General features: G+C 31.3%; 3 protein-coding genes across 3 annotated transcripts; 2 read left to right on the forward strand and 1 right to left on the reverse strand.

The window, feature by feature from the left end:
• Positions 1-3,532: 3,532 nt before the first annotated feature.
• LOC133185741 (conodipine-P3-like) lies at positions 3,533-5,326 on the reverse strand. The gene is made up of 3 exons (XM_061321041.1): positions 5,264-5,326; positions 4,197-4,376; positions 3,533-3,742 (listed from the first exon to the last, which is right to left on the reverse strand). Exons 1-3 carry the CDS (start codon positions 5,267-5,269, stop codon positions 3,533-3,535), a joined length of 396 nt encoding a protein of 131 aa, XP_061177025.1. The 5' UTR covers positions 5,270-5,326.
• Positions 5,327-6,741: 1,415 nt separating this feature from the next.
• Positions 6,742-7,709, forward strand: LOC133185256 (uncharacterized). Its single transcript, XM_061320366.1, has 2 exons — positions 6,742-6,899; positions 7,203-7,709. Exons 1-2 carry the CDS (start codon positions 6,837-6,839, stop codon positions 7,476-7,478), a joined length of 339 nt encoding a protein of 112 aa, XP_061176350.1. The 5' UTR covers positions 6,742-6,836; the 3' UTR covers positions 7,479-7,709.
• Positions 7,710-14,739: 7,030 nt separating this feature from the next.
• On the forward strand, positions 14,740-16,036 carry LOC133185255 (uncharacterized). The gene is made up of 3 exons (XM_061320365.1): positions 14,740-14,861; positions 14,947-15,208; positions 15,316-16,036. Exons 1-3 carry the CDS (start codon positions 14,799-14,801, stop codon positions 15,561-15,563), a joined length of 573 nt encoding a protein of 190 aa, XP_061176349.1. The 5' UTR covers positions 14,740-14,798; the 3' UTR covers positions 15,564-16,036.
• The last annotated feature ends 8,691 nt before the right edge of the window (positions 16,037-24,727 follow it).

Below are 24,727 nucleotides of genomic sequence, written 5' to 3' on the forward strand. Positions count from 1 at the left end.
AAACTATATACCCCCGAATCTTCGATACGGGGGCATAAAAATATTAAAACCATTTTAAAATCAAAGATAGAAAGTTATTCGCTAAATTACATTTTGGTCGTAGTCAGTTCTTTAACAAAACGGGGCCCTGACCTGTAAAATTTCTTTTGATTAAATCTGGGACTGAACTCTTTGCCTGCCTGCGGAACCTTAGTAATTCAGGAACTGCTCGCTAGATGGCTCGGCCATCTAGGCAAGTTAAAAAACTTGATTTCGATGGTGCCATCCTACACTACTCGGTCACTGAGAAAGGAAGTAATATAAAGCTATTTGGACCTAAGTTTTATTAGAAAATCGTTACCAAGGATTTTTATTTGTCAATATGGCTAAATCATTTCTATATTTTAATCACCATTTTATGTCTCTCGCATTATCATGATGGCTTTGCCTCACCCTGAATAAAATTTGATCAATCCAGAATCATGAACTATAAAGTTTTTCGATAAGTCTTTCGAGTTTAAAGTCATGGCGGAAAAAGAATAATAATAGGAGGAAAGACGTAATAAATAAGAACTGATTACCATCAGTATGTATTTTTTTCAGTTATGAAAATTAATCCTTCAATGATATTTTTGAGTGCATTACAGCCAATAAATGCACCTGGAATAATTATAAAACAGTGTTCTTAAGCATGTCTACATATGAATAATTATGATAATGAATATCATATTCTTAAAAAGCTTATGAGTATACGATAGCAAAAGTATCTTTATTGATCAAATGACAAATAAAAGTGTTTAAGAAGGAATTAAGAAAAGCTTTACTGCACGACTTAAAAAAAACTATTTGAAAAGACGTCTGCAAAAATGCGACACATTTACAAGTCTGGTTTCGCAATCTATTCAGATAAGACAATGATATATATAACCATGAGTTTATCTTTGCATTCAAAAGACGTACAAATGATCTAATGATAGCTAGACATTCTGGGGGAAGATTTTAGTATACCAAGGAGAGTGCATAATAAAATTGATAGCAGTATAAGAGGGTTCTTAGAAAAGTGTGTGTACAAATATCATATCGTATTATTATCGTATTATTGGGTTTTTTGAAAAGTGTGCGTACAAATTTTACATTAAAGTTTTAGAATTCAGAGAATTTAAAACTAACTGCATATAAAATTAACATTTCATTTTCCTATTAATATCGCATGGTATTAAATGAAGAGATGTTATTTGATTTTTTAAAAAATTGTTGATTAATCTGAGTAATATAGACCAAGAAATAGTACAAGAGTCTGTCGCAATAGATTAAACTTAAACAAATATTGAAGAAAGATGTAAATCTAAAACCCCGTAATGTTTTCAAAAGAAATAATCTATAGTCCCCACGCATCTACTTCATACATGCATAACACGAACATTTAAGCTTTTTTTAAAACAAGATATGTTTGTGAAATGCTGATGCCCCTGTATAGCAGTTCATGGCGAAGGTAAAAGTTTCTCAAATGCAAGTCAAACTCAAACGTCAAGGTCAAAATTTGTTGGTATCAAAAGAAAGTTCTTGTCACAAGGAAAACACATGTGAAATAAGAGCACTAGAAACAAAAATTCAAAACTTATGGCAAAGATTAAAGTTTAACAAAAGTAGGTCAAACTCCAAGGTCAAGGTCAAAAGGTCAAAATTGTTGGTACCAAAGAACGTTCTTGTCACAAGAAATACACCCGTGAAAAATGAAAGTCTTCGCTCTAATCGTTCAAAACTTATGGCCAAGGTTAAAGTTTAACAAATGTAAGTCAAAATCCAAGGTCAAGGCCAAATGGTCAAAATTATTGGTACACAAGGGAATGTTTTGTCACTAGGAATACACTCGTGATGAATGAAAGCCATAGCCACAACCGTTTAAAAGTTATGACCAAGGTTAAAGTTTAGTAAGATTTTGCAGAAGTGTGTCAAACTCCAACGTTAAGAGGTCAAATATGTTGATTCCCGGATAAAGGTCTTGACATGAGGAATACACGTGAAACATGAAAGCCCTTTCTCCAATCAATCAAAATTTATGGGCAAGGTTAGTTTTTGCGGACTAAAAGACAAACAGGCAGACGAACGGACAGAGCAAAAAGTTATATGCCTAAGATTACGTGGGAAGAAAGACTTTCCATACACAACACTAGATAGTTTCAAAATGAATATTTTATCAAGAACTCAAACTCGCGATCGTAAATTTTCCAATTTATTAAATTGAACATTTTGATAACATTTATTCCTTGTGCACGTACATACATTCTTAAACATCAATCAATCATTGATTTACAATACTGACATTTCGTACTGACATGCTTAATTATTTTTAGTGTAATATTTCACATATTTAATTCTTATTGATACCACTGGCATCAGACAAATGCAACACCCATCGATATTTCCTTGTGGTTTTTAATATTCCCCTCAAAATTCGTATCCATTTTTTGCCTGTTCTTTACTTATCTTCCTTGTAAAGTTAGCTAATAGTAACTGGCTTCAACATGTGGGTAAAGTTATAGCTACTTGTAACTGGCATCTACAATTAGGTAAAGTTAGCTACTAGTAACTGGCTACCAGCAACTGACTTAAAATGTGAATAAAGCTAGCTACTAGTAACTGGCTACGACATGTGAGTAAAGCTAGCTACTAGTAACTGGTCACGACAAGTGGGTAAAGTTAGCTACTAGTAACTGGCTACTAGAAACTGACTTAAAATGAGAGTAAAGGTACGTAGGTATTAGTAACCAAATAGTATCTAATTTTACCCACTTGTCGCTAACTTTACTTTTTCTGTAAGAAATATCAAATAAATAGATCAATTTTATTATTTGAAAGTTATCCTTTGACTGTGTGGAGTTGACTCTCTTAGAAGTTTGTAACTTGTTTACATAAAGATGATTGAAGTTTTGTTTTTGAATTTTTGTCTAATTTTAAGTGGCATTTGTCATAATCTTGAATTAATTGCAGTTTTTTCGGAACAATGAAGAGCTTTCGTGGAAGAAAAAGACACGAGAGCCTCGCCCTTCGAAACATTTTTCTTCATAGGCAAGACCTATGTAATTAATATTTCAAATTACTGACCTCACATACATGCGCTTGAAGTAATTAGTTGGGGTGGTAATGAGGTATTCTAATGTTGGAAAATAATGTACATTGAAATCTTCGATGCTATTAATTTGATAAAATCATTTGTTTTAAGCTTTGACGTCCAAATACAAGTTCTTCAGATATTGATGGAACGAAATAATTGCATTTAGTGTCATTCATCGACACATTAAACATATTTTGTGGTTGCTTTGAAGGGCGTGGATATGAGAATTTAACACATTATTAATTATTACAACAAAATGTATGTTAATCTGACAGTTAAACATGTCTACATTGTGACAAAAGCTTAAGATATAATGATATTTTGGTGTTCACCACATACACAACCCAATTATTGTTTAAATATCAAAGTAAAAACCAGTAGGCAGGACCATTGCGTGATATACAAGACTTAAAAAAGAACAAATGAAAATCTTTGAATTTATTGTAAACATTGGGAGATCCAGGACTCAGTACAATACGCTGGGGCTGTTGAATGATAATGAAAGAAGGCGCCGACTCTAACAGCAGAGTAGAATATCTCGGCTGAATGCTGGCAGTTGATTAGACGTTTCTTTCCAGTACATGTAGCCATCATATGGTTCAAAAAAAGTTTGTCACATGCAGCCCGATCAAAGCCAAATCTATGTCCCTGTTAGAAGATGAATGAGTTTTAATTTCTTGTTACTTGATTAATGACAACTTTGATAATAATGAAGGCAACTATTATTTCTTTACGGAAAAAATCTGATAGATTATATCGGTTTTCAATCACTGTAGCTTTTCTCATCCTCATTTAATGATATCTTTACTCTAAATAATGTCTCGGAATTTATAGCAATGTTATTTATTTATTTATTTTTGAATTTCTTAAATATGACGTCATATATAATAACGTACCTGAAGTCAAATATGTAGTGAAATTTGATTCCTTTCGGAAATGACAGTTGAATGACATATTTTGTGTCAAATAATTCGATAAATAATGCAAATAAAAAAGTGAAAGTGGGGTACATGAAGTACAACGTTTCATGTCTGCATAGTTTTCATGAAGAGCTAACGCAAATTCATTTTTTAAGTAAAAAGTGCTAAACTAAAAATCTTACACAGTCATAGCAGACATCGTGTTTATTACAGGAAGGTGTAAATTGTGCCTCGTAATCAAAATGGAGAAGCGGAACACTGCATCCATCCACAGCTCCTGGAGGAGCATTGTCCATACATACGTCACTTCCGGAAACTCCCAAAACGGCTACCACATACCACACGATCAGGTTTACAATGTCCTAAACTCATGATAAATGACTTGATTAAAAAAAGAAACTTTCTGAATTAAATCTAATTTAATTTCACGATATAAATACAACTGTTTAAACCACAATTTTTAGTTGTAGGTATAAATCAAGTTTACAGCGTTCCTTACATATGAGTACAGAAAAGAGAATAATTGAATGTTGTATTTCTTCAAAATATTTAATAATTTTGATTCAATATTTGTGTTAAATTTGTTAGGATTCTATGATAGCTTATCTAAAAGTTATCTTACTTAATATCACACACTTAATGGTAACATGAAAGGTCATTGTATTAATAGCACTCGGAAGTCTTCGAAGACAGATTAAAGGAAAAGAAGTGATTTTCGGAATATTTTCGTAAAATTCCCATCAAAAATACATTTATAAAACATGTATAACGAATGGGTGTAATATGTGTCTATGTGCCTTTTAATCGTTTTCTTTTCAGTTATAACACTTTTGCCATTTTCTTATGTTTGATTTTGATAAAATCACTTACCAAATAAGGGTAAAACATGATAGAAATTAAATAAAAGTAAACCAAACTACCTTATTAATTCTTTGATTGAATTTTAATCGCCAGCTGCCCTTTAGCTTCTCGAAATTCAGTGTAATTCATTTTAAAGAATGAGGAATGCTCAGTAAAGCCTAATTGAATCCTAAAAAATTACCGTTTATTACATTCCTAAACTGTACTTTATAAGTACCATTTGCACCTATCCACTCTAGTGCAATATAACATAGCACTGCGTTCCACTTTCCCTACCCTGATTATACAGAATCATTCTGAGACCTATTTTCTGCATTATTATTAGGGCACTGGAATTCACGTGCCGCGATTTTAAGATTTAATTAATTGATCCCATCGATCACCTTACCTGCATGATTTAGCCAAATCCTCTTATAGTATTGAAAGATATCTCGTATGGCATATCTTATCAAAATAAATCGAGTGAATAAAATGTCCATTTCCTAAGTCTTAGCCTGGTGACTTCAGTACAGGTCACGCAATAGCTTCGTCAGAATGATAGGGCTTAATTTGACCGTGGATCGCCAGTTCACAGGCTGGTATTAATATACATTAAATCTGTCTTTCAAAGTTTTGAGATTCATCAATAGATATAATTCAAATATCATACCAAGAAAACGAGCTGAGTTCAATTTTGAGCTGTGTAGAAGAGTTCACGAGTCCATTTCGTCACATATATGAGATCAATGTCTTATTTTATTAAATCAAAGTTTACAAATTTGATGATTAATAACTCACATTTATAGGCATGTTAGTAGAAACGCGATAAAGAATTACACTGTATATACTTTGAACAGACAGGTGGGTTCATTCCGTAAATCTAACTTTCAATGTGGTAAAATAAAATCGTACCACTTTTAGTTGAAAATGAAGAAGATACAATGTCATCAGCGTGATTACATTGCATCCATTACGTTGCATTTTAGGTACAATTGTCACCTTTTAAAGGTCTTGCAAATATTAGAGATACTGCTTTCATAAATGAAACATTTCAAATAGTTTGACAAAAATATAGTTAAGTAATTGATCACTACCAACATTCTGGGTTAAAAAAATTACAGATTTTTAAAAAATGGTTTGTTTATTGATCCAATATTATAAATCTCTATAAAAAAAAAACATTGAGGATAGATAGTTTGTATAGACAAAAGATCAATAAAAAAAACGGTGTTGAAAAATAAAGAAAGAATGAAGGATATTTCACACAAGATAGTCAGATAAAGGGAACCTTTAGGTAAATAATAATTATTCCTTTCATCCAAAACGCTGCATGTGAAACATCTCATAACTTATGAAACATAAAAAAAACAAAAAAAACAATTGCTTTATTTCTAGAACATATTTGGAATTTGCTCCATATATATTCAGAATAATATACATAAAGTACATAATATTGTTTTTACCGTTTATATTATATTTAAACGTATACACGTAGGAACGGTCCCTTTGTAATGTCATGACATTTCACAGACCAAAGATTATCGTAACAATCTCTGATTGATCTAGATTACTCTGTTTGATCAGTCCATCTTATCTTTATTCAGAATCAGTCTGTTGCCATTTCAACAATAACAACCCAGTCAAATCTCTTGTCAACAACTTGTAAACAGTCTTTGTGTAATTAACGGAAAATCTGCGCTTTAAAAGACATATTTACAATAAAACCTTTCATCGCGTACTTTTAACATAGAAAACATACCGGGACATCTATAAAAAAGAATGTTAAGCCCATTGATCGTCACTTCAGAGACTGAAGGTTTTTGTGTATTAGCTTTTAAGTGGTTAAGAATGTAATCTGATTTAGAAGAGTCCATTGACATCTATATAGTTTGCTGATTTTTAAAAAACCCCTCAGAACCCGCGATACACGTTTGAGAAACACACGACAAGGAATTTTGTTCCTGTAAATTTAAGATTCGACAATGGAATTTATATCCGCTACCGACAGAGTGAACGCTGCATTCGCTACCTTGCAGTCTGAGTTGGTAAGAAATAAAACTGATTATCACTTCCCTATTTTCATTGCTTTAAAAAAACCTGTTTAATTCTCTGTAAACAACTTAACTGCATACTCATTTAATTGAGGAATTACAAATTTGAAAAAAAAGATGCAGTTTAATTTTTTAGAGTCATTTGTAAATTAATCAACCAAAAAAATCCTTTCTTAAATATGTTTATAATAGATTACAGAAAATGTACAGTGTATTGATGTATTAAGATGAACTTTTCTTTTTCTCAATTGCTTCAGCTTTTTTGTTTTTTAAATCTAATCTAAAATAATTTTTCAGAGAGAAATCAGAACACAAGACATCAGTCTGATGAAGCAATTGCTGAGTATCAATGATTCCATTCAGAATCTGTCGAGGAGAAGGAGCGACAAGTCACGCGCCAGAAGAATGACACGAAAAATCTCCCGTAAACCAGCGCTGGCGGAAATCACAGATGAGGACCAAACATACAGCAGGAAGGACGAAATCAAACTCCTGACCAACATTAAACTATGGAAATATTCCCAGTCCGACGAATCAAGCTCGGGGTCAGAGTCAGAAGTCCTGTCTGACTAGAAGGCTCCTCTAACTAACCGATTCCAACAATTACCTCTTGTGACGAAGGTCTCTCTATAAACTGATGCATCAAGTAACACTTTCTCGACAAATCAGTTTTAGAGGCATACAGATCGGATTTAGAACAATCTTCTTCATCAGACTTTGCCGTCTTGAATTGTTTCTGTTTTTTCTCTCGTCGCCTTTCATTGATGAAAGTAGGGTTTTGTAATGAAGGCCGATGACAGAGAACAAGGCAATGGTAGCAGTTGTTGCTGTTATTCTGTTTGGTTTATTGTCTTTATGTCTGTTTTGTTTGTTTGTTTGTTTATCTGTTTGTTTGTGCTAGTTTGTTTATGATTGCTAGCGAGAAATCTCTGTATGAATCTTTTGTGGTTGTTCGTATAGGTAAATTATTATTTACCCAATGCACGTTTGTGTTTATTTCGACGAAGTCTTTCCTCGGCGGATTCAAATATTTCTTGTTATGTGCAATGTAATATTTTTTTTTATTCAAAATGTTTTAAATTAAAACTTTTATACCAAGTTTTGCTATTATACACTCTTTGAAATTATTTTAATTCCATTGTTCAAAGTTACATAAATTAAAAAAAAACCATCGGTTTATTCCGGATAATGTTCAACTAAATTTAATTAATGTTTTTGCACATTACACTAAACTGTTGATTAAGCTCTTCACAGATATTGTGAGCACTTATTTTGGTTCTTTATGTAGAATTTTTTGTGTGTTCTATAGTTCGTATGTCTGTCCAGAACTTTAATCTTGACCCATTACCAAGCTTTAATAAGTCATGATGTGGGACAAGGTTAAAGCGTTTTGATAACTTGAAGTAATGCATAAAGACTACAGGTCTATAAATAATGAGAATTTGGCTACGTTTACTGGCAAATATTTGTTATGTTATTGGAGAGAGTTTTTTGTCAATTAAAAAATTTAGCAGCTATTATTGTTTTTAAAAATTGGTTTAATGAAAAATTTAAATAAAATTCATTTGAAAAAAAGAACATAATTGTTTTAAATATTATATAGTCTTCATGAAGAAGCTTTAAAAATTATTGAGATATTAATATTATATTATTTAGGTTTTTTTGTTAAATACTTCGGAAATAAAGATATTAAAACTTGCTTGGGTTTCTTTATTTGTTCGTAACATTTGTCAGTTAGAGCCTTCTTTAGAACTTCAAATTTTTTTGTTGGACAAATAGTAATGTGAGTGCGCTATTCGCATGAATTTAATAAAACTCTGCAGATAATAAATATAAGTATTTTTCAATAAATATACAAATATTTTATGTTTTCCAATTTAAAAAAAGATTATACAACTGTATCATTAAGATAAAATACGGAGTAAGTCACGTTTAGCATTTTTTTCATTTTAAAGCAATTTTATGAAATAAAAAATTCCATTGTTCTAGATGTACTATATTTCATTTGTCGCTACAATATTCATAAAACGTCATTTTGTGAAATTTTGAGTTGAATTAGATAAATAAAGATTGTTCATTAAAAAATGATAGATGATCAATGCGTAAAAACAAAGTCAAGAATGGTAACGACGTCATTGAACGTCTTGGAGCACCGAGCTGTTTAAAAATCATGCGTACGGGCAGGAAAATGTCCCTAAAGACTAAAATGGTATTAATTGCTGCTGGTGATCACCTACACTATCTGGAATCAAAGTGTTCAAATTATAGCAGCATTTTAAGAATGAAAGGATTGTCTTTTTGTACATAAACTCCTGCGATACTCCGCTTATTGCCCTCACATTGGTTCTATGGATTTCGAATTTTTCCGTATCCGAACGTTAAACTGTGTAGACAATAATTTTAGGATCTAAATGATACCCGAAAATCCAAAAAAGACATATTTTTAAAAAGCTACGTTTTGATATATTTATATTTTTTAAACGGGAAAAAGACAAAACATGTGTGTCGAACTGAAAGATATTTGAAATTATTAAAAAGATTTACAGGTCTGGAATCAGGTTGTCAAAAAAACTTCCAAGTGGTTTCTCCGTGAATCATTTGACCGCAAAGTAAACAATATTGTATATTATTATACCTCATTGAATTTTTCTATATAAAAATATGACGAATAAACATGCTATTTTTTCCAAACAGTCCCTAACGTGGAATAGTTTTTGTGCTATTTGCCCATGGTGAAATAGTCATTAAACTATTCACCGGCAGCATTCTGTTTCCCTCGCTTTTCATCTCGGAACTCTTCTGGTTTTATCCAGATTGTGACGTAACACAAGTAAAAACTGCTTCGGTATAATAAAACACCTATTTACTGACTATTCGGACAATAGCAAGTTTATTGTCCCCCTCGACAGCAACTATTTCCCTCGGCTGCGCCTCGGGAAATAGTTGCTGTCTTGGGAAACGATAAACTTGCTATTGTCCTCATAGCCAGTAAATAGGTGTATATTATCACCTGCATATGGAGTTTATGTCCCCCAATTCATTCGATACGCAAGACCATGTTCTACATACGAAGTATTTCAAAATCGAGAAAGGCTATTGACAAATAAGTTGATGATACAAGGATATCAACGATCTCCTTTGAAATCAACATTTTACGAATGGTCGAAACAATGGCCTTGTTTGCAAATCGTCGTTAGGCCGAATGTTGACTGATGTTTTTCATGCAAATTGTTGAGCTATTATTTTCAAACTGTATCGTCTACGGATTTTCCGTTTACCCGATAATAACAAAGAGTGACGGTGGGTATGACCAGTCGGCAGGAGATGCTTATTCATCCAAGACACCTGATATCCAACCTCTGTTTTCAGAAGTCCATGCTCGCTCTGTTCATGATATGTCTTCTTTATAGGGACTTTTGAGCCTGATTGTTTGTCATTGTCACATTTCATACATGTCTTTATTTATGGTATCAATATTCCGAGGTCTTTGAAGCTGACATTAGCGTCATAATTAAAATAGTAACAAAAATATTACTTTGTATTCATATAAAAATTTACATTATGTGTACGGTATTTGAAAGCATAAATTTGAAAATTAAATGACCTATTTAAAATGTACGATGTGTCAACATATAACGATATCTGCTAGACAGCAAACAATGTTATTTTCATTCATACTTTGATGGGAGAAGATGATTTGATAAATAGAAAACATGTTTCATGTTGACATGGATGAAAGATATGATCATATTGTGTGGGCATTTCCTTTGTCGAACATGGACAAAACTAAAAAGTTGTAAGTTTTGCATTAATTGTCAGAAAATGCATTTTTATTCCATCTAAAGTTACGCAAAAATATTAATAACTTTGCACTTTTGTAACAAAGATTGGTCACGACGACCCGCCTTATGAGTTTTACGTTTACCTTTGTTGAATGAAGAATGACCCATGATTTGATTAAAAACAAAACAGAACTACATTTACATTTTCCGTTTTTTTATTATGCTTCCTGATATTGCTTTAGATAGATTTTACCCTTTCCTTATGAACAATATCTTCTACATTGATATTCGAATAAAACTAAGTACAATGAATGATGAAATACCGTCCTGATGGTTGTCTTTGTAATTGTTGCTACTTGTTATAATTTTCAGAAATTTCAACAAAAATGAGGGTTTTTTTCTCTACCACTATCTATGTGGCAAATTGAAAAAAAGTATTTAAAATTGTATAGTTTTATTGTATCAAGAATCTATAGCCATTTCGACTACAATTATAGTGGGAATAGTTGGACTGTTGAGCCTTTCTCAGATAATGCTAAAGATCTACCTGGGAGATTTCCGCTTTTTCCTTTATAATGCCTTTGAGACACGTAATAGTTATTCGTATTTACCTTCCTAGTTTAAACAGTTTTTAATCTATAGCTTTAAAAACTTCCTCTTTTTCGACAACACATAATATGTGTATTATACTGTTACATACATGTATGACATTATCATTGTGATTGTAAACCCTTTTGTCGGTTGTTTATCAAAGTATTGATCGAAAATATAAACATTTATTCTAACCAGATATTGATTAATAATACAAATGAGATGAAACTAAGAACAATATTAATATGTCTTGTTGATGAAGTTACACCAGATTAATTTTTGCCTATTTTTCTGAGTTCATATGATACCTACGTCTTTAATGGTACTGTATACATGTAGTTAATTTGTACAGGTTACGTTACCTATTGAAAAATATTCTTTTTTATGTCTTCCAACGAATCAACAGTATTTTGTTGGAATTGATACTCTTCTACTCTATTTAATTGTATAAAGAGGGAAAAGAAAAAATCAATTTGAAGACAGAATATTCAACTGAAAATTAGAAATATTCTGAATTACTTTGTTTGCAAAGTTAGCGTTGATCGTTTTCTAAGAGTATGGTGATAAAAAGATAAAATTCGAAATCAATAATACAGTATAATAAATATTATTTTATATGTAACTACATTTCTCCTGTACTCGGCAGTACATTTATTTTTGAAGATTTCGGAATATTTTTTGCTTACATATCTATGTTGCTGTTCTTGATCTTGCTTTATTAGATTTCCATTTTTTTTCCCATCAACATTACATGTGTAAAATTGGTACATGCAACTCACATACGAAGTAACATACATGCACTATTTTATTTTTGTAAAGTATTCTCAAATATATGCAATATTTATTCTAAAAAATCAAATTTATTCTCCAAAAAATCTACGAAACATACAAATCTGTGATCAGGACATAAAATACGGTTTCCTGGAAATTGCAGAGGTGGAATCAGGTGTCTAGGAGGAGTAAACATCCCCTGTAGACCGGACACACCCGCTGTGAGCGATATGTATTGATCAAGTAGACGGAACATTCTATAGTCAAATTCATAATAAAAACAAAGGCCTTACTATAAGTATGAAACACCTCAACCAAAATACGACCCAATGGTGATATTCTGATAACAAGGTTATTATAACGACCAAAAAATATAAGAAATGATGACTTTGAACGACGTTGTTGAAAACATTGTAATATCTGTCAGTAATCTAAATTGGTTTAAAAATTGATCGTACTCAGAGCGTGCTCTTGAGCATCGAATAAGTTGGGAGACATAAACACCATATGCAGGTGATAGCACATAAATGGAGAAAGTTGACGATGGGAATGCTGAAGTAATATCGTTTTTCATGCAGTTTATTTTATTAGTTTGTCCTTATCGTCTATAGTCAGTAAAACATCAAATATGAAACAGAATGTGGTAGATTCTGTGGATCTTTTATTTTGAATTCATAGGGATATATCGAGTCGACATATTAACGAAAGTAACTGTTGTTAGTTGATGAAACGTCGTTGATATATATCTAAATGTGGAATTGAAGGTCACAGGAAGTGTTTTCTTCATAAAGAAGTTTTGAATAAATTCTGCTTCATGGGAAAGATATGCAACAACTTATCAAATTACTTTTATTTTCAGATTTTAGTTTGCAAATTTTTCTTGTAGAAATGAATACTTTATTATCAGTTTTAAATGGAGAAAAACACTGGAAGCTAAACATTTGCTTCAGTTGGTTCAATTGCGCAGCATTTACCCTAAGTTATAGCTTCGAGGTATAAACATAAGGGCCTTTGCGTAATAGTTACATTTTCAGAACCATTTATGTATATTCTTTTTTTTCTAAATTTATTAATTGTTTTATATGGTTGTAGTGGAGGGTAGACAATTCATGAAACCTTATTTTCATATATTTTAGAAACACCGGGTGAATGAGCACATTTACGTTTCTGAACCGAAGAAAAAAAAAACATGTTTAACATACTGCCAAACTTTAAATCAATTGCAACTGGAAAGGGTAGCGCTCAAATAAAACAACAAATATAAATATGTTACATAAATGTACATCCTCAAATACTTTACAAATTTCTAAAGGCACTTATAAGGAATATTTAGATGTTAGGGTAATATATTATTATTTATTTTATCTAAAATACTAGTATTTTTTACCTTTATTGTTTATTTTTTTTATTGTCTTTCTTTTCATATTTTTCTCATATGCATGTTTTACGATGTTAGTAAAAACTAGGTACTAATATAATCCAGTTTACATCTGTACGTTAAAAAATTTACCATCAATCAAAGTTGTTTCATTGAAGAATGTTATTGTCATTATTTTTAAGGTCAATATTATATGACAGTTTACAATAAAAAAATTTGTATATTTTGGCAAATAATTCATTTCAGCAGTAAAACACTTGTGATCACAATCAGATTTGATTATCAGGCAAAGTAAATGTGTTGTAAATAAGTCACGTTTTAGTGAATTCTGTCAAGAAAGACAACTTCAGCGGCATTGTAATCTTCGCAAAATTAATACAATGAAATATATATTTGTCCTTAAAAAGTTTTGTCATGACAATCAATCAACCTAATTAAAATCAGTCCATGACAAAACATCTTATATATTGTTAATGTATGACATATTTAAAAGCAAGGTTTAGGAAGTCCACATGCTAATTGTTAAGTGTAGCACCCTGTGCTTGTTGAACCAATGTATAAGTGAAAATGTATCGCTGGATTGAAACCATCCCTTTTCTACATATATTGCTGTGTCACGATTAAAAGTCAAGATCGTATTGTTTTGTTTGAAATACTAAAATACGCCAGATCATTTTAAAACTAATTTTTCAGTATTAAACATTCATTGAAGGCATAAAAAGAGAAAATTACAATATTCAAACTGTAACTTTAAAAAAAAAAAAAGAATAAAATGTTGATTGAAAACAGGGTACTCATATTCTGATGGTTTTTAGACAGGAAAAAGGTGTTTTGTCACTGATGATAAAACGAATTTGCCATTTTTATATGAAATGAATTTTCATAATAAGAAACACCTTCGCACCCTACCCTTCAACATTAAAATAAAATACATTGCAATAACAAAATTCCTTATGATTTTTTTTAAAAAGTAGTATGTTATCAAAATTGAAATAAGTTAATTTTTTATACAATGTCATCGCTATCAAGCAAAGTAAATTCCTCTCACAAATTTAAAATGTACATTATATTTTTTAATATATTTTTTTATCGATTCAGAAAAATAATGAAATGCACTGAAAATCAAAAGAATAAGATAAAGACCTAATTATTCAGTGCGATATCCTTCGTATCAGGACATTTATCACTATTGTCAGCCATAGATAAGACTGAGGGCGGAGTCATGCTGCGATATGAAGTGTCTATTGGCTAAGCGCTGTGTCAACAAGACAACATAGATCTATAAAAGTAGCAGAGAGTGTTGACAAGGTAAGTGTTTCATGTTACGTGCTTTGGAATTTAGTATTTCTTTATCTTTAACGTATTTCAGAAATGGATGCAAGTACCTCAGAGGAAAGAATTACTTTAGCATTGGCTGCATTGAAATCTGATCTGGTAGGAAATATTTTTATTTGAACTATTCCAAATAAAAATTTTTTTGCTTGCTTTGTATGTCAATAATTGTTTTTAACTGTTACAGATGGACATGCGCAGTCAGGATGTACAACTGATGAAGCAATTAATTGCCATCAACACGACTATAAGCTCAATGTCCAGTGGAAGACGATCTGGTTTTACAGTCCATAGAAGCGCAAGTTTTAGTGTAATAAACAAACCTAATCCAAGGCCATTCCAAACGAGACGATGCTCAGACAGCGCTTGCAATACCAGAAAAGTGCTTACTAGACACAACAGTGAACCAGTTCCGTCGCCCAGAGGTTCATTGAACTCAAGCCTCGAAGGTAAGTTATTAGATCTTGTTCGATCAAAGATTACATCATTTCCATGAGCTTTTTGCAAATTAAAAAAAAATCTTCTTTTGTTTTCATGTTTATGATTTTCCTTCCAGATATCGATAGCAGCTATGAGGACCTTGCTGGTTCAGAAGACAGTGATAATGAGACGCCCTCTCGGTCTCCACAAAGGGTTGTATCTTCCAGTCAGTCTCTGAGAAAATCCTCTCTATTTTTCATGAGACCACTACCAGAAGAACCAGACCTTGATGAGAAGAAATATTATGGAATACTTATGAAGAATATTAAATTGTGGAAATATTCACAGGATTCTTTAGAAAGTGCATACAGCACAGGGGATTGACTATCTTTTTCCTGGCGCCATCTAATGACGTGAAACAAGGCTTTGCAGAACCCTTCTGCATCCAAAGGAGGAAACGGTGATAGCTATAATTAGTGCTTGATGCGCCTTACACGTAGTGTCGCTAATGCAGAAGGTCAAATAGAAGTGCCCCTGTCTCATATATTACAGACAAATCTGTCTCCAATGATGGCACTGACTCTGAAATCACATGACAAAGCTGTACATTTCCTGCTTCATTATGTAATACAGCTTGGTGTAAGAATCTGTACATTGGATTTTTGTTGGCAAAAAAAGTTATCTTGAAGTTTTGTTGGTTCACATAACAACGAATAGCATTCCATGGTGTATAGATAATAAGTTGGAAGACTATAGCTAGGAAGTATAAGATAACTGAAACAAAATATTTATTTGTGGTAATAATATACATTTTGTTGATTCTTTTTACTTGTTAATAAAAACAATACCCACATCTACTTGTTCTGTTTCATATATTTATAGAAGAAATAAAATTTCTTCATTGTTTTGTTGCATTGAAGAGTTCTGAGATATTTGACAAAGTACCTGTTGAAATGAAATTTTACATCATGATACCCTTAAATGGTCATAACTATAAATGCATAATAAAATGTGGATGTTATTTTTATCATTATTCGAACCACTATTTGAATTTATAGAAGAAATTCCTAGTTTTCTAACGAGATATCTCTATGAATCTTTAGATTCGAAATGCAAGCTGTAGCATCAAATCTGTGCGGTGGTAGTAAGGTGTTTATTAAAGTATAACTGGAACGCGTAATTAATACACATCTATGGTAAAGAAAAGTAATAGGTCTCAAAGAAACTTACAAACAATACAAATCTGTGAACAGGACGTATAACACAGACCCTCAGAAATTTCAGAGGTGGGATCAGGTCCCTAGGAGGAGTAAGCATCCCCTGTCGACTGATCACACCCGCCTGAGCCATATGTATTGATAGGTAGATGGAATATTCCGCAGTCAAATTAAGCAAAAAAATAAAAGCCTTACAATTGGTATGAAATATGTCAGTTAAATATGACCCAATGATAGGTTATATTTGCTAATCTTAACATTCGTCTATTATTTTATCTAACATAAGTGTATTGATTCCCATTATTATAATCGCTACGTTGATTAATAATCCTTCGGTTTTCATATCAATATCTAATAATATAAGGTGATGTGACTGTTTCTAGCATATCATCTTGAGAACAAGTCACATGTAATAAACAAAAAAAATTCTACAGACTGTTACTCAGTTGATACATAGCAGGAAGCATACATAAACGTATTATCGTATATATCCTTGAATACTTATGTTAATTACACCAATATACGCCAACCATTTGAACGTGCTAACAATTCATTATAAATAAGCATTGCCTCTGGAGTTCCAATAAACGGATTGAGAATGTAAATTTATTACCTAAGCTCTGAAAATGATTTGTTGCTTTTCTACAATTCGTCTATAAAGAGGAGATCTTAGAAATGGCTGACATAAATTTGAATTATCCGATACGATCTAAGCGTGTGTTGAATTCTTGAGGACATATACTTTTATAACAAAATAACCAACTAGAATGCTTCATTTTTGCTTTACATTGAAGGATCACTGAGATTTGCCCAATTACAATGAAAATGTTAAAGACATCGAACAGTGATCGATCTTAAAAAACACAAACAATACAAATCTCTTATATCTAAAGTATTTTATGAGATATTTATTTATTTACACACTGAATTGTCTACGGATTTTTCCGTTTTCCCAGTTATAACAAGAAGCACACGGCGGGTATAACCGGTCGACAGAGGATGCTTACTCCTAAATTGCACCTGATCCCATCTCTGATATTTTTAAAAGTGAGTGTTTGCTCTGCTCCAGTATTGCTTCAATGGACTTCTGAGCTTGATTAATGTTCGTAATCTTCTAATCATATACATTTACATATTTTTAAAATTGAATGTTATGAAGCGTTTAGAAAATATATGCGAAATTTTATGTTAAATCCAATTGATATTTTTTTCATCTGTTAATGAGTAAATTCAAATTATCTATGTACTTAACAATTTAAACTAATTTAGTCACTCTTATGTAAACCTCTAATTGTTTAAGAACTACTTTCTTGTCTAAAGGCAATACAAATTAATCGTATCAATAAACAACACTTTAAATCATTGTTTCATGTGATGATTGTAAGAATTCGATAATATCTAATCAACAGACTAGGAATTTATGTTATCAAGGTGTCATGTACTTTTTGCACGTACATGTATTCGTTAAATTGTCAATGGTAGGTACAGACGATATATCGATATTTTAACATAATCAAAACGGTACTATCTAGTCATCGCCATTTTATCTTCAATTAGCTTGAAATAATTATATCTAACTATCAGTAGACTTCAGGTTACATGTATCAACGAATATACCGCCGGAGTTCAAAATAAGCTATGATGCACTTCTTCTTATCTTGATCTTTGCAGATAGGAATGTTACAAAACAAACATTTAAATGATTATTAATGTGATTAAATATAAATGTTTGTAGCACTAGTTTACATATATTCATAAATAAAAGAAGAAAAAATAAAATACGGAATGCCACGATTCTTTTTCTCTGGTCGTCTTTCTCTCAGAAATAAACGCAATATATGGTATAGACTCTTGCATAATCAGGGCCCCACAAATAAATAAATTCATTAATATATCATACAATAAAGTAATAATATTTGAGAACGCTCTAATATTATCTAGATTTGCAAATGAAGAACACATCATATCTCTATCTTTTTGGACTCCTCACTGACTTGAAGGAGTGCTTAAAACAACACTGTACTACTTAGAAATTAAATTTGGTCATTATTTTGTTCCCACTGAAATCGTTTCATTGTAGACAGCAAGACTACAATGACAAAAATCTAGACTACAGCTACTTCATCTAGACATCTGAGAATAGGACCGCCCTAACTAACAAACATCAAGGAAACAGAAAAACAGTCGTGTGAAACACACACTTACAATTGTCGTGAGAGTGGTTTTAAAACCTTTGAAATCTTTTTAAAGTACTTTGTACTTTAAGAGTGAAATCATGTCAATTACTAGTAGATTGTGAATGATATTGTAAACATGAAGGACAATCTCTAAAATATAAGACTTCTAAACATTCTTCATGTTCTTTGACGATATACAATGTATTATGAAAATATAAGAAACTTTGCGACCTATTATTGCTAAGTTGAATCATGATTCTTTAAAACGAATGATGTAGAATTGAATCAGAGACGTTAATTTCATGAACATTAAAAACAGAAAGTAAATCAAAATTTACTGTATTTTTCTTTTGATTTCTTAACTTCACATTCAAAGCAACACACCTTCGTCACTTTACGACATTTAATTACCATTAGTATTTAATGTTTTTAAACATTTCCTTGTTTTAATCGAATGCATATTTATTCTTCTGATTATAATTACCTACTTTACTGGCATGTAACAAAAGTGAAAAGTGGTAGCCTAGTGAACTCAAAGAGAGACACTGCATGAATTATATCAGTCATTAGAGAACCTAACCATATGAGCGCTTTTGTAGGTACACTTTAAATTCTTTTAACCAGAAAATGGCAATTGTATTTATAATGCATTGAAGCAATTTACTGTTAACACTTATATGTGTAATTTAAAGTAATATCTGGGCGATAAAGCATATTTGTAATATTAGATTCAATCTATTATCTTGTGGCAAAGGCATTTTATTTGGGCACATGGAAGCCAAATAATTCCACGAACGTTTACTTGAATGGTCAGTGATGAAATATGAAGATAATGAACAGTCATCAAACTAAAAAAAATCATTAAAACAATACAAACTTGGAGCAGAGCAAACATCAGAGGTGGGATCAGGTGCCATGGAGGAGTAAGCATCCTCTGTCGACATTTCACACCTGCTCCTTGTGCTCCTGTCATGATCGATAAACGCAAAAATCCGTAAGATAATTCTGTGTAAAAAAAGTAATGGCCTAACGATTTGTATTAAAAACGTCAGTCAACATTCGATTTAATGATTTATTGTATTTGCTAACAAGGTCCTTCTATCGACCATAGAATATATGAAATGTTGACATTGAAGGAGACTTGATATCCTTGTGTCATGAACTTATTCGTTTATTTCTTGCTTCGATTTAGAAATTATTCGTACATAAAACTGTTCTTGCGTATCGAATCAAATGTGAGACATAAACTCCATATGCATGTGATAAAGGTACATTGATGCATAAATAAGGGAAGTTCACGATCGAAAACTTGAAGCATGACAAAAGAACTTTATATTGAATGGTCGACATAAAACAATCAGTCATTGAAAGGAGGAAAAAAACTTTAGGCGACAAAAAAGTCAACAATTTACTACATACACATAAACAGCAAATGATTTTTCTGTTATGAAAATTAATAACAAAATGATTCTACAAACTGTTTGTAATGAAATGTGAAGTAACAAACGGTAACCATGCTCAAAAGTTCAATTAAACATTCAACCTGAGAGGAGAGTAAAAGCGAATCCTTGAAAAAATCAGAAGTGGAAATGGGTACGATGGAGGACTAAGCGTCTCCTGTCGACCGCTCACATCCGATATGAACCTTTTCTCTTAATTAGGTAAACGAAAGAATCCGTAGACAATGCAGTATGAATGTAATGTCCTGACAATTTGTATTTTGAAGTCAATATTCGACCTACCAATGGGTTATATTTGCAGAAAAGGTCATTGTATCGACCATTAATATTCACAATATTGACTCTAGATTGTTGATACCCTTGTGTAATCATTTTATTTGTTAGTATCCTACACGTTGAGCAATTGTTCGTTCGTATCATGCTCTTGTGTATCGAATCACCTGAATGGCATAAATGCTTTTTTGTTGAAAACATCACATTTATCAAAAAGTTTAGAAATTTTAAATTCAAAGTTGTATCGTTGAACAATACCATTTCAATATTTCATTTTTAGGACAAAGGGTTAGCTTTATCACACTAAGATTGAGAAGCGGCGCCAGATATATCCATAGCTTAATTGTTTATTTTTATTATTATGAGTATTTTAGCTATTAAAAGAATTTGTCGGATGTAACCTTGATCTCCATGTTAAGATTGCTGTCAAGTGGCACTAACATTGGTAAAATATACAATTACAGTAACGTATTTCTGATCTGATTTCGACGTGATAAATGTAACAATGAAGACATAACACTTTTTATAAAGCCCCTTCATTTTACAACTTTTTATAATATCTATAATGAAGGCAATTGTTAATAAAAGTAGGTTACACTATTAAATGTCATCCTCATTAATTTAATTATAGATAATAGCTAATCATTTACATCAAGTTATAACGACTTCACATATTTCTTACATCATTAGAATTACGCTGTATTTTTAAACTCTTTATGGCATTTTACATAAAATTGGCTATTTTAACTTACCAATCAACTGGCAGGTGGACTTTTCTTACAAAGTCGTCAACCCAGTTTTACTTTATTATTGCGAAGTCTGGGACTAGGAAATTTAGAGATTATTAAAAAAAAAAGGACACTGAAATATATTTTAAACCTTATATTAAGTACTCCAAATTGTGTGATGTATGGAGAAAGAGGTAGCTATATAGATACCCTCTGTCAATATTTTTTAAAAATTATGTACTGGGCGAAAGGATACTAAAATTACAAATATGATTTATTCCTATTTTTATGTGTTATATAGATGGATCTTGTGTACACCCATGGATAAAATGTATACAAGATATCCTTTATTCTTGTGGACTCTCTGATGTATGGACCGATCAAAGAATTCATAGCTTTATTATTAAAGAAACTACCTAAATGTATTATTATAGAATTTTAAACACGAACTTAAGTCTCGAAAATTGTTTGCTGAATTTACCTAAAGATTTAAGAACTATGAACATGTATCCATCGTCTTCCAGTTGAAACAAATAAATGAAATAATATTCATAGAAAATAAAGAAGATGTACTATTTTTCATTGTAAAAGTTCTGGTGAAGAATTTCATTATGTTATGGAATGCAAGACAAAAAAAATTTCAAGTTAATGAACTAATGAACCATGAAGAAATACAAAAATTGTCAAAATTTGTAAGGAAAAATTTCAAAGATGTCTGTCCTTGAATCCTTCATAGCAGATTTTATGTTTACTTTTTTCTTTTCCTGTTTTTTCTTACATACTTGTCTATTTTGAACATTGACTGTTATTTGTTTAATATATATATCTGTATATATGTACGTCTTGTACCAGTGATCTGGTTTTGATAGAAAGAAGAATTGAATTCAAGAAAAACTTTAAATTTTATTGAAATAAATTTACATCTATAAATGTATAAAATCAATAGTCATAGACTATGTGTATGTATAGCCATAGATTATGAAAAGAAATAAACACATTCAGAATTCTATCGTATAGACTTTTACTTCCTTTTCAATCTTTAACATCACACTATTACAAGAATAAAAACGCAAACCTAGGAAACAATTTAACCTAAAACCAGTTTATAGAATGTCTTAAACGATTTCGAAAATTAAAACGTAACTTCTCATTCGAATATGCATAAATGCAGTGTTAAACAAAAAGACAGGGACCCTAACTACAATTTGACATGCAGTATCAAAAAATGAATATTCTTTTAGGTTCATACCTCATTATACTTTAATTTATTATCTAGTGCAATTATTCAATAGACAAGTATAATATTTTGGGGTTTTTTTTTTAGATTTTAAAGACATTCTATCATTTGTTGATTGTTCATAATAGACAAAGAGTGTTAAATATATCACTGTTGCTCGGAAATCCGAGTCGCAGTTGGTTTTCTTTCATCTTTTCAATTAACGATAACAATCAAGTTATCTTTTCAATAAACAATGAATATAAGTTATCTTTTCCGATACATACCAGAAAAGGACATCCTAAACAATGGTTTTATGTTATATTAAAGACTTCATCAAGACAACCTTTGTATTGGAATGTGGTTATATATAATGATTGCCATACAGGAAAGTTTGATGTTATGCAGTCAATTGATTATGGCCTATCTGTCGCAGTCCTGGAGGCATCCTAGAGGAGGTCTATTGACATTATCACCTGCTTTGTACTGCTTTGACTTTAAGGGGACAATTTTAGATACACGAACACCGTTGTGTCTTCTTTTGATAACCGTAGTATTGATTATATCGTCCTTAAAAATTTCGGCCTAAGAAGAGAATGAAAGCTGGAATGAAACTATAATCTTGTAAGACTTGAAAGGGTTAAATGAAATAGATTTGTTTTTTTTTCTGTATGAAAGCAATATCTTCGACAGAGAGATTCATTACTTTGAACTTGGAAATACTACTTCTCATTTCCACAATGCCTCTCTCTCTCTCTCTCTATCTCTCTCTCTCTCTCGTCATTTTGTTTTATAGAACGTGCACAATTTTTCAATTGTACAACTTTGTTTTGACAATGAGAAAACGTCTTTTTCATCATACTACATTATTCTTTAGAAATGGTAATAAAAATAAATGACGTGACGTATTGCTATACAAGAAGATGGATACATGTACCCGTAATTGTATTTATTTGTTCTTTGTTTCTACTGTTGGGCAAAACTATTAACTTAATGTCTGCAGATTCAGGCTCATGTTAACGACAGCTGGATTATAGACTATTGAAAGAGAACATCAACAAACATAGCTGACAAAGGTATCGCATTGAAATATAATCAGTGGAACTAAATTAAATATGAGTCTGGTCATGACTTTCTGCTAATATATTCGAATTCAATAAGGTAGTTACACAGCTTCTTTCATTTTCTATTTATACAAATGAGTATTTCCGTTATCAAAAAAATGCAGGATTTTTTTTTGGGGGGGGGGGGGGAATATTATGCAAATATTTGTGTTTATATACATTAACTGATAATCAAGGGGGAAAAAAACATTCAGTACATTTAAAACAGCGAATAAATAATGCCAAAATAATAATGGTGTAATAATAAGCGATGTATCCCCTTTACTTAAATCATACTCCTATCCCTAAAGCACATATAAAAACAACATTCAATTATGAACAACATGTAGGACTGTATATATTGGGTTTTAAGTTCTTATTCCTGATAGGTATTATAAAGTTTGCATAATAATTCAACATCTCTTCGTGTAGTATGTTTGAGTATTACAAACATCTACGACATCGGTAACAACATACTTTGGTGTTTTAATCTTTTAGTCTGTAGATAAGGATGAATGAATGGAATGAATATGGTAATTGCGTCCAAGACTGCAGTTTAGAAAATTTTCACTATTTCCTATTGTTTTAACATTATATAATTAGAAAATAAAACTGCAAAGAGTTAAGAAAAATTAAAACCTTATTTTAATTCATGTAATGCCTCGTATGTTCTCGAAACATACGAGAGATATATAACTAGGATTCGACATAATGACAGACAGACAAACAGAAACAAGGAGGATAGACTAGGATTCGATATAATGACAGACAGACAAACGGAAACAAGGAGGATAGACTAGGATTCGATATAATGACAGACAGACAAACGGAAACAAGGAGGATAGACTAGGATTCGATATAATGACAGACAGACAAACGGAAACAAGAAGGATAGACAAAGAATAATGCATAGTGTCATCTTCCTTTAGAGTAGACATTAACTGAATACACTCAAATCAAAAACAAGGTTTGAATTCCAACTTAAAACCCTAGCAGATGTTAAGACATAAAAATTCCTAAGCAATTTAGCAAAAATAGAAGTCATAATTCAATTTTTGCCCTAGGCATTTTGTGTGGGCTGAATGCGGAGTATTTTATTTTCTACTTAAATAAACAAACATATTATTTCAACCACAAAATTTGAGTAATTTTATTTTTAGTAATTAGATAATTAAGAGGATGATTTTATAAATGACACTGATAACAATTTGAGCATAAAACAATGAGAAAGCTCTCAATGTGACAGTAAACCAGGTTTTCTTTTGTTTGAATGTACTGGTATTTCTCACATGATTTATAAAAACTTTCTATTCTTAAAACTGTAGGAGGTGACAACCCAAAAATATCTATGTACACTATGAACATTTTTAATTA

The sequence above is a fragment of the Saccostrea echinata genome, unplaced genomic scaffold (assembly GCF_033153115.1).
Source record: "Saccostrea echinata isolate AGI-Se365-2 ecotype Australia unplaced genomic scaffold, CSIRO_AGI_Sech_v1 ptg000012l, whole genome shotgun sequence".
Lineage (NCBI taxonomy): Eukaryota > Metazoa > Mollusca > Bivalvia > Ostreida > Ostreidae > Saccostrea > Saccostrea echinata.

What these genes read in the sequence shown, in the direction of transcription:
- LOC133185741 (XM_061321041.1), bottom strand. An exon ending in ACGATGTCTGCTATGACTGT is followed by an intron (nt 3,743 to 4,196) that starts GTAAGATTTTTA and finishes ATCTTCTAACAG; the next exon opens with GGACATAGATTTGGCTTTGA.
- LOC133185256 (XM_061320366.1), top strand. Translation starts at nt 6,837, where the DNA reads ATGGAATTTATATCCGCTACCGACAGAGTGAACGCTGCATTCGCTACC. An exon ending in CTACCTTGCAGTCTGAGTTG is followed by an intron (nt 6,900 to 7,202) that starts GTAAGAAATAAA and finishes ATAATTTTTCAG; the next exon opens with AGAGAAATCAGAACACAAGA.
- LOC133185255 (XM_061320365.1), top strand. Translation starts at nt 14,799, where the DNA reads ATGGATGCAAGTACCTCAGAGGAAAGAATTACTTTAGCATTGGCTGCA. An exon ending in CTGCATTGAAATCTGATCTG is followed by an intron (nt 14,862 to 14,946) that starts GTAGGAAATATT and finishes TAACTGTTACAG; the next exon opens with ATGGACATGCGCAGTCAGGA. An exon ending in ATTGAACTCAAGCCTCGAAG is followed by an intron (nt 15,209 to 15,315) that starts GTAAGTTATTAG and finishes TTTTCCTTCCAG; the next exon opens with ATATCGATAGCAGCTATGAG.